Below are 10,402 nucleotides of genomic sequence, written 5' to 3' on the forward strand. Positions count from 1 at the left end.
CTTAGACTTTGAAAATCAATGTACACACACACATACACACCAGCAGAGTCCTGATAAACCAACGCAAGTAATCTTTGATTATTAGAATTTAATATCACCTTGAGTAGAAACAAGACAACTTGTTGAATAAAACCCTTTCTGGCCCCCTGAGTGGCTCAGTCGATTGAGCATACAACTCTTGGTTTAGGCTGGGGTCATGATCTCAGGGTGGTGAAATCAAGCCCAACATTGGACTCTGCACTCAGCGTGGAATCTGCTTGAGATTTTTTCCCCTCCTTCTCCCATCCCTTCTGCTCCTCCCCCTGCTTGCACTCTGTCTCTCTCTCTCTAAAAATAAATAAGTAAAATCTTAAAAAAAATAAAACCCTTACAATTGAGTTATTTCTTTTGCTATTTTAAATCTTCATCTTACTGTGTGTTTAAAAAAAAACAATTAATTGGGGTCTGGCAAAGAGAAAGGAGTCATATTTGTTCTCTACCAAGACTTTCTAAAACAGTATGGTTACCCTATTTTTGACAGATTCCAGAAACTGAGGCCAAAAGGGTTAGGTGACTCACCAATGAAGAAGAGGTAGAGTTGAAATTTGAACCCAGATTGTCTGATTCTTGAATGCAATAGTCTAGCTATAACTAAACTGCCTCCCACATTCTACCAAGATATGTTGAAATAGGGGTTGAGCTGAAAGACTAGAAATATGAAGAAAGAGGGATGGCCCCAGTGGATTTCCCTGGGTGAATTCAATCCATCTTTATTCAGGTGGGAGATTACAAGTTATATAACCACCCCCCCCCCCCAGATAAAGAAATATCCTCTCTAATGGCATCCGTACCCGGAAAACTTGAATCTCAGGGTGTTCAGATTTCTGCACAGCTGATTTCTCAGAACATATTTAAGCAGGATCTGGTTGCCTGGACACAACCCTTCAACCTGACATCATGGAGCTAGGAGGGGCCTTCACCATCTTTCTGGCACTCTCCTTGTCTTGTCTACTCATCCTCATTGCCTGGAAATGGAACAACAAGGGGGGGAAGCTGCCCCCTGGGCCCACACCAATACCCTTCCTGGGGAACGTGTTGCAGGTCCGTACTGATGCCACTTTTCAGTCTTTCATGAAGGTAAGTCTGACTACTCCTCTCACAGAGCTGGAAGCAACTAATTCCACAGACATATGTATAACCTTGTAACATCTAAAACACAGACTCTTGGAAACATAGACTTCATAAGCCATAGAATACTGAAATTCCAGAATCTTAAATGCTTGGAAACAGAGACTCCTGGCACACTGGAAATTAAGACTTTCACAATCTCAGACTTTGGGGTCACAGTACCTTACACCCTTAAACACAAGAACTCATGGACTTAGAACTTTGACACTCAGTATCATGAAATCTTAGGGTTTTAGAAATTGAGCATTGCAAAAAGAGAAGCATAGATCTTGGAGTCCAACTCATCGAAGTCCACATTTTACAGATGAGGAAACTAAGGCTTGTGGAGACGTTGGGGGGTCTTGCCCAGGATCACAGGAGCCAAGGCATTTGTGCCTTTTTCTCAATAGTCCTTCCAAGACCAAGACTCACCTTTATCTGTTATTCCTACATTTGTACTCTCTTAAAATTCCCACCCTAAAGTCCTCAATTGATCTGTACTTGGTGCTCCAATCAGCTCCTTCCTCTTACGTCTTCCTTCACTCCCAGCTCAAGGAGAAGTATGGCCCAGTCTTCACTGTGTACATGGGTCCCCGGCCAGTAGTTGTTTTATGTGGACATGAGGCAGTGAAGGAGGCCCTGGTAGACCGAGCAGATGAGTTCAGTGGCCGTGGAGAACTGGCTTCAATAGAGCGAAACTTCCAAGGTCATGGTAAGTAACAACAACAACAACAACAACAACATGATTATAATATACTTCTTATGTCCCAGGTTCTTTGATAAGTACTCTGCATGAATCATTGCATTGACTCCATTGAGAGAACTATTAATGTCCTACTAATTTTGCAAATGAGGAAGTTGAGGTTGAGAAAGTTTGGGTAATAATCACACAGTAAGTGGAACCATTTTGTTTTGAACCCAAACCATCTGACTCTTGAGTATCTGCTGCATTACTTCTGTTTTTAATGGATTAGTGACACTGTGTACCCACTGAAGCCCTTTCAGCCAACCTTACTTCTTATCTCTCTATGCATACACACACACCCAACCCATAGGTCTCTGCCACCTCCATTTGGGTAGATATCTTTCTAGTGTGTCCTATACATCCATCTCTAACTGCTCACACCCTTCAGTTCCAAGAAGCCTCATGCTATTTTTTCCATACTTCCATCCATCCATCTATCCCTGTCTATTCCATTCCATTTATCCACTTTTCCATTGATCCATATATCCACCGAAAACATCCATTTATTAATTAGCCTTTCTATACAAATATCTTTTTAATTTATCTGTACATCTATGAATTAACTCTCCATTTACCCATCTATCCATCATTCCATCCATCCATTGTTAACCCCTCTATTATTCAGCCGTCAATTAATCTTCCAATCCATAAATCTTTCCAACCATTTATCCACTCATCTCAAACTATCTATTCATTAACCCTTTACTCATCCATTGAGTCTTTTATCCATCCATCTATGAGTTATTCCAGTCAAAAAACTCTTCCTTCCATTCATTAATCCACTGAAATAATTTCATTAAATTTCCAAACATTAATTATCAATCCATGCACATCTGGTAATTTCTAAATGTTTCTTACTACAAGGTAGGTATACTGATGTACAGGTGTGAGCTTTTATGTACATGTACGCATATATCTAGAGAATCCAAGTGGTATATAGAAGATAAAAGTAGTTCTTCTTTCCAAGGTACTGTAAATGGCATTCTACCTACACCTCCCTCTACCTTCCTATGCATCCAACCTTCCTATTTATCCAGTTATAGGTCTTTATCCTGTCAGAAACTCTCCTTGATCTCCCTGAATCATCCCTAGCCTGATTTCCTTTCCCTTCATCTCAATCCTAGACTGTTTTTGAGGGTCCTGTAGAGAGGGAACCATAGTCTCTCCATCAAGCCTGGGAGGTTGGGAGGGGCTTCCCTGAGACCACGGTCTAGAGTTTTCATAATTTGTCCCCATCCTTGTGTAGCACAGAGGGGAAGGGAGGCAGGAGGCTGACACGGAGATTCTGGCAGGTGTAGCTCTGGCTAATGGAGAACGATGGAGGATCCTCCGACGCTTCTCCCTGACCATTCTTCGGGACTTCGGAATGGGAAAGCGGAGCATTGAAGAGCGGATCCAGGAGGAGGCTGGCTTCTTACTAGAGGAATTACGGAAAACCAAGGGTATGGGGAGGCCACCCGGGGCAGGGCTAAAGGGTGACTGAATCCAATTCCTGCCCCCAAATAAGGTCTGGAACCAATGGGATTTAGAGGAAAAAAGACAGGACTTATATCCATGACTGAATGATTCCCAATCCTATGCTCCTAATCATTGTCTCCAACCTAGACAATTTCCACCATCCAGGTTCTCCCATCGAACCCACCTTCTTCCTGAGCCGCACTGTCTCCAACGTCATCAGTTCTGTCGTCTTTGGAAGCCGCTTTGATTATGAGGACAAGCAGTTCCTGAAGCTGCTGCAGATGATCAATGAGAGTTTCATTGAGATGAGCACACCTTGGGCACAGGTGCCCACCAACCACCTCCCTGCCCACCCCCAATCTCAGTTAACTAAGTACCTGCCTATACCTCACTTAATGCTCCCCACAACCCTGGGAGGCAAGTAACAATACACCTGGAGTCTCCAAGAAACAAATGGACTCATCCAATCCTCAGACCCAGTGCTGGATGTTGAGCCCAGCTAGCTGACTCCAGACGCAGCCTATGTTGGCCCCAGGTGCCCATTGCTGACAAACCCCCTTTGTCTACTCCCCACAGCTATATGACATGTATTCTGGGATCATGCAATATTTGCCAGGAAGACACAATCGCATCTACTACTTGGTAGAAGAACTCAAGGACTTCATTGCCTCTAGGGTGAAGATCAACGAAGCATCTCTTGACCCACAAAACCCTCGGGACTTCATCGACTGCTTCCTCATCAAGATGTACCAGGTATCTCTTCCCCTTTCCCCAATCCTTTTCTCTCATCATCCTATTCCCTAGCACCTGCAACTTTAATCTGCAAACATGTTGGTGACAAAAGAGCAAGCACTGTTTCACATGGTTGACTTTTATTTATAGATGAGATATAGAAACTGTAAAGGTATACATAAACTCTTATGCTTTATTTATTTTTTTAAAAGATTTTACTTATTTATTTGGCAGAGAGAGACACAGCGAGAGAGGGAACACAAGCAGGGGGCGTGGGAGAGGGACAAACAGGCTTCCCACTGAGCAGGGAGCCCAATGTGGGGCTCGATCCCAGGACCCTGAGATCGCGACCAAAGCCGAAGGCAGACACTTAACGACTGAGCCACCCAGGTGCCCACTCTTATGCTTTTAAAATAAACTTTGAATCTAGAAATTTTAGGAGCAAAGATGCTTAAAACTTATACCTTTTAAATCATTTGTGATTACAACTGCCAGAGACTTACAAATACAGAAAACCAGAATGAGTCTTTACAGTCTTAGAATTTGAGAAGCTTAGACTTTAAGAATTTGAGAAGCTTAAGAGTTTAAGCTTTAAACTTAAAAGTCTTAAAGATGTAGAAATTTAGAAGCTTAATACTTCTATATCATAGAGTCTTAGAGTTTTAGAAATTTATGAGTTTTTTGTTATACAAACTCAGCACTTGGAATTTTACAATTGCATAGCTTAATGTCCTAGAACTTTCAAATCTCTACTTTTTTCTCCTCCCAGTCTCCCCACTGTCCACTCCAATCACACTGGCCTCCTCCTTGTTGTTCCTCTACACACCGGGCACATTCCTGCCCCAGGACCTTTGTTCTGACTGTTTCCTCTCCCAGATAGTCACTTGGTTTAGCCATCTATTGTGTTTTCACATAGGGTGACAATAAGAAGATAAAGACAGAAGAAGGTGATTCTATGTCCTATCCCTCTTGTTTTCAGGATACAAATAATCCCCACACAGAATTCAATCTCAAGAACTTGGTCCTGACCACACTCAACCTATTTTTTGCTGGCACAGAGACTGTGAGCTCTACACTACGTTATGGATTGCTGCTAATGATGAAGTATCCTGAGGTGGAAGGTGAGTGTCCACCTGAGCTGCTTACCAGGTGACTCCCATTCCCAACGGAGAAGAAGACGTAATCTTGAAACTGTAGAACCCCATGGCCTTATACTCTTCACACTTTGGAATCTCAGTCTACAGAATCTCATAATCTCTGACTCAGAAGTCCATTTAATTAATCTTCTACTTGGTGCCTGTGTTAGTCTCCTAGGCTGCTGTAAAATTACCAGAAATTTAGTAGCTTAAGTTAGCATAAATCTATTATCCTACAGTTCTGGATTTCAGAAGTCCACACAGGACTTCACTGGGTGGGACCAAGGTAGAATCAGTTTCCTTGCCTTTTCAGCTTCAAGAGCTGTATTCTTTGCATTCCTGGGCTTATGACCCTTGCTCCATCTTCAAAGCCAGCAGCATAGCATCTTCAAGTCTCTCTGCCTCAGTTGTTACATCTCCTCTGACTCTGACCCTTCTGCATCCCACTTATACAGACACTTGTGATTATATTTAGGGCCAACCTGGATAATCCAGGATAATCTCCCCATCTCAAGAGCCTTAACTTGATGATGTCTTCAAAGCCCCTTTTGTCCTCTATGGTAAATGCACAGGTTCCAGGGATTAGGAGGTAGGTATCTTTGGTGGACATTATTTAGCCAACTATAGTGCTAGAATCCAGTAGAATCCATCTCCAATAAATTGCAATCTGGTCTGGTTGGGTAACTCTAGTGATGAGGAACTCCTTCCTTCCTTAAGGAAAACCCCCAATTTTGGCATCTCTCCCTTCTAATGCAGTTCAAAAAAGCCAACAAATTTTTCCTGGTATAGACAATGGGAGAAACTAACTTATTTCCACTCAGACTTTTCTAGCCACTCCTCCATTGTCCAAGTTGTGTTTTACCAAATAATAATAATAACTAAATATCTAAATAATCAGATATTTAATGGACACCTGCTATGTGCCTAGGCACTGTCGTAGTTACTTGCAAGCTGGATTTTATGTAAATTTTACCACTCTAATGAGCTTGTTGGACCATCACATCCATTTGGAAGATGAAGAAACAGAGGCTCAGAAGGTAAAGTTATTTGCCTCAGGAAGTGCAGGGAGGGGTAACTGTATGAACAGTGTTCTTAATTTCTGTTACATAATTGCTATCACTTGCTTCAATCCTGTCCTGGTTATGTATTGTACCTTTCTCCCATCCTGTCAAAAATCTGTGTATCACACCCCGTCTGGAACGAGGACACTGCCCTGCTTGTTAGTGCTTTCAAGATAAAGACCAAACATCCCAGAGGGCACTCAAGGCTCCAGGCTGCGTGCCTCCCCGTGGTCTGATGGGAGCACCCCACCAATGTGTCAGGTGTTAAGAATAAAGAAGCAGTGCAAACACACATGGTGTGCTCCCTCAGGATCCACAGGTACTAACGGTACAAACCCATAGCTGAGCCTTGGCCTCCAGAAACACCTCCTGTGTCCTTGTTCGCTATGTTTTCTGACCCCTTCTAGCCAAGATCCATGAAGAGATTGACCAGGTGATTGGACCACACCGGATCCCGAGTGTGGACGACAGAGTCAAGATGCCCTACACGGATGCTGTGATCCATGAGATACAGAGACTGACAGATATTGTACCCATGGGTGTCCCCCATAATGTCATCCGGGACACTCATTTCCGAGGCTACCTTCTGCCCAAGGTAGAGCTGGGTCTCGTTGTTATCACTTCTCCCTCCACCTCACTCCTCTCTCCTCCTGGTTCCTTGCCCCCATCCTCCAACACAGATTTCTCCTAACTGTCGCCATTTTCACCCAGGGCACTGATGTGTTCCCCCTGCTTGGCTCTGTCCTCAAAGACCCCAAATACTTCCGCTACCCAGATGCCTTCTATCCCCAACACTTCCTGGATGAGCAGGGCCGATTCAAGAAGAATGAAGCCTTTGTACCTTTTTCCTCTGGTAGGTTTCTATGGTCTGAGTCCCCCCCACCCCCACCCCAGGAACATGCTAGATGTGACCCCCCCATCACTGGTCTGTATTTGACATTCAGGTCTGAATGGGAAGTTGAATGCTATTTCCCAGAATCCCAGAATCATGAGATATTAGAACAATTGACTCTGATAATTAGAAAAGATATAGCACTAAACAGGTATCAGCAAACTTTTTCTGTTAAGGACCGAATAGAAAATATTTTAGTTTTCATCAGCCACAGTATCTCAGTCTGAACTATGCAGTCTGAACTATTCAACTGCCCCCTTATGCCGCAGAAGTGACCATGGACAGTATGAAAATGCATGAGAATGTCTGTGATGCCAAAAACCTTTATTTATGGACATAGAAATTTTAATTTCATCGAATTCACACATGTCACAAAATATTATTTTTCTTTTGATCATTTTCACCTATTTAAAGATGTGAAAAGCATCCTTAGTTTTGTTAAAGAACAAAAATTCAGTTGAGTAAGTTTGAATATATAATTGGCTTTATTAAATGATCCATGAATCAAGCAGCATTCCATCTATAAGTAGAGGGGAGCCTCCGGAGTTGCAGAAATAGAAGGTCTGTATAGGGAGGAGAGTGGGCAAGAAGTTATTAGCAAAAGAAAAGAAAGGATTGTTATAGGCAAGGTCATCTTCCCCTAGGGGAAGGGCAGGGTTTTTTAAACTTAAATTTAATTAATTAACATATAGTATATTGTTAATTTCAGAGGTAATGTTCAGTGATTCATCAGTTGCATATAACGCCCAGGGCTAATTACATCACATGCCCTCCTAAATGCCCTTAACCCAGAGTTAAGAGTCTCTTAAGGTTTGTTTCCCTCTCTGATTTTGTCTTGTTTTATTTTTTCCTCCCTTCCCCTATGATCCTCTGTTTCTTAAATTCCACATATGAATGAAATCATGTGATATTTGTCTTTCTCTGATTGACTTATTTTGCTTCGCGTGATGCCGTCTAGTTCCATCCACATCATTGCAAATGGCAAGTTCTTATTAGGTGGATTACCTCATCTTCCTTTAGGGGGTGGAGAGGGCCCACGTGACAGATCACCTCATTAGTGCTGATCAAAAAATTTCCAACTAACTGGTTAAGACTACATTTCTGGGGGCGGTTAGATATTGAGCCTGGTTTGATGACTTGGCCTAACATAAGTGACTCCATTTGGGGCCTCTGGTTTTCTTTTCTTTTCTTTTCTTTTTTTTTAAGATTTTATTTATTTGACAGAAAGAGACACAGCGAGAGAGGGAACACAAGCAGGGGGAGTGGGAGAGGGAGAAGCAGGCTTCCTGTGGAGCAGGAAGCCCAATGCACCACTTGATGTGGGGCTCAATCCCAGGACCCTGGGATCATGACCTGAGCCGAAGGCAGACACTTAAGGACTGAGCCACCCAGGCGCCCCTCTGGTTTTCTTTTTTAACAGTTTGCAGGCAGTACAAAAATAGGCAGCAGGTGGATTTGCCTAATGAAAGGAGCTTGTGACCCATGACATAATACCTTAGAATAGTATTTTAAGTATAAGCCACACTGAATCAGTGCAGTGGTTAGGAAACAGGGCCCCACCCCACCACTTACAAAAGGTGGAGTCATAGGTGAGTTACTTCCATTCCCTGCCTGTAAAATGGAGACCCATCTCTCCAAACCACTGGAAGGGTGACCAACAAATAGTAAACATTATTTAAGGGTGAGCTTTCTTTTCTATTTTTTTTCCCCTCACCAGCATCTGGCTCCTAGCAGGCATTTCATAAAACTTTGAGAAATTTAAATGAACAGAAACTTCAAATTCGAGGATTTTTTAGAACCATTACATCTTGGGATCTGATGGAATCAAGCCATCAGAGAAGTAGGGGCCATGTCTTGAGACCCTTTAAGTGGCAGATCCTAGCGGAACCCACTGAATCTTTATAGTAACCCACAAAACAGGTATTATCATGACCCCAGGGATGCTGAGGGGGGCACTGAGGGGTGATGGGACCAGAACGCACCCCACGCCCTCATGATCCCAGTACAGATATGAGCCGCCCTCCCACTCTCCCCTGTGCCCACAGGAAAGCGCATCTGCCTGGGCGAGGCCATGGCCCGCATGGAACTCTTTCTCTACTTCACATCCATCCTTCAGAACTTCTCTTTACACCCGCTGGTGCCGCCCGCTGACATCGATATCACACCCAGGGTCTCAGGCTTTGGCAACATCCCTCCAACCTATGAGCTCTGCCTCAAGGCCCGCTGAGTGCCCCCCTACTGGGTGCGGAAGGAACCGTCGAGAACAGAGTTCTGTCCACGGATACAGGTGCACCACCTCATCTCCTCTAAGGTGGAGAGGAGCTCACAACAGCTTAAATTCTCACAACAGCTCTAAGAGAAGACACTATTCCTACTGTCATGGGACTGCAGGTCAGGGAGGTTACCTGCAAATATAGAGAGTGTATCGGCTGCATCAAAAGGAAAAGCAATTGGATGAAAAGCAAAAAAATGCGCTGTCCAAGATTTCAGCAACAATCTGGAAGATTTGTGTTCTCATGTTCCCTTCTACGGGTGCTTCCCGTCTCCACCAAATTCTTGTTGTAGATTATATGTCTTTATGTGATAGTGACCCAAATGTAGTTCACCATTCTTCTCCCTGATTATCATCTTCCACACAAAATAAAATAAAAGACGCCAGGGTATCAAGGCTGTTGCGTGTAGCAGGCTTCTTATGTGTTGTGTGCACCATCACTGTAGGGCATAGAAAACTACTTAAAATGACCTTTTAGACATCCCTGTTATTAATTATCCTTCCTAGAAATCCACCACCGGAGATTTTCCACTTGATGGTCCACCTCCGTTCTCAACCATCTTGCTGGCTCCTTCCTCCAACCCCCGTCAATCGTCTCTCCCTCTAAACCTACCTTCCTGATCTAGAGGGCACTTCTTTCACAACTCCCAGTTCCAAATTCTCCCCATTCCATTTTGAAGAATAGTTCAGCCACCCTGATTTCTATTATTCTATTTCCGAACTCCATCAACTCGCTCAGTGGATGAAAGCTTTCCTTCATACTTCGTTATATTCAACCAATGTTTACTGAATACCCAACATGTACCAGTACCCTCTTCAAGTACTTGGGATCCATCCGTGAACAAAGCAGACCAAAACTCCTGCCCTGGTGGAGTTTCCTTCTAGTGGGAGAGGTAGACAATGAAGAATAAACATAATAAATAAATAAATGATATAGTATGTTAGAACATCAGAGATTCC

The 10,402-nt window shown here is 43.3% G+C and overlaps 1 protein-coding gene across 1 annotated transcript; it reads left to right on the forward strand.

The window, feature by feature from the left end:
* The first annotated feature begins 936 nt into the window (after positions 1 to 936).
* On the forward strand, positions 937 to 9,397 carry LOC112813584 (cytochrome P450 2G1). Its single transcript, XM_025858592.1, has 9 exons — positions 937 to 1,116; positions 1,696 to 1,858; positions 3,184 to 3,333; positions 3,515 to 3,675; positions 3,926 to 4,102; positions 5,061 to 5,202; positions 6,686 to 6,873; positions 6,990 to 7,131; positions 9,216 to 9,397. Exons 1-9 carry the CDS (start codon positions 937 to 939, stop codon positions 9,395 to 9,397), a joined length of 1,485 nt encoding a protein of 494 aa, XP_025714377.1.
* The last annotated feature ends 1,005 nt before the right edge of the window (positions 9,398 to 10,402 follow it).

This window comes from Callorhinus ursinus, unplaced genomic scaffold (assembly GCF_003265705.2).
Source record: "Callorhinus ursinus isolate GAN/ISIS: 27379988/994484 unplaced genomic scaffold, GSC_fseal_2.0 scaffold144, whole genome shotgun sequence".
NCBI classification, from domain to species: Eukaryota; Metazoa; Chordata; class Mammalia; order Carnivora; family Otariidae; genus Callorhinus; species Callorhinus ursinus.

Coding starts and splice junctions, on each gene's coding strand:
- LOC112813584 (XM_025858592.1), top strand. CDS start 937: ATGGAGCTAGGAGGGGCCTTCACCATCTTTCTGGCACTCTCCTTGTCT. Junction 1,859..3,183: donor GCGAAACTTCCAAGGTCATG/GTAAGTAACAAC, acceptor AGATTCTGGCAG/GTGTAGCTCTGGCTAATGGA. Junction 7,132..9,215: donor CTTTGTACCTTTTTCCTCTG/GTAGGTTTCTAT, acceptor CTGTGCCCACAG/GAAAGCGCATCTGCCTGGGC.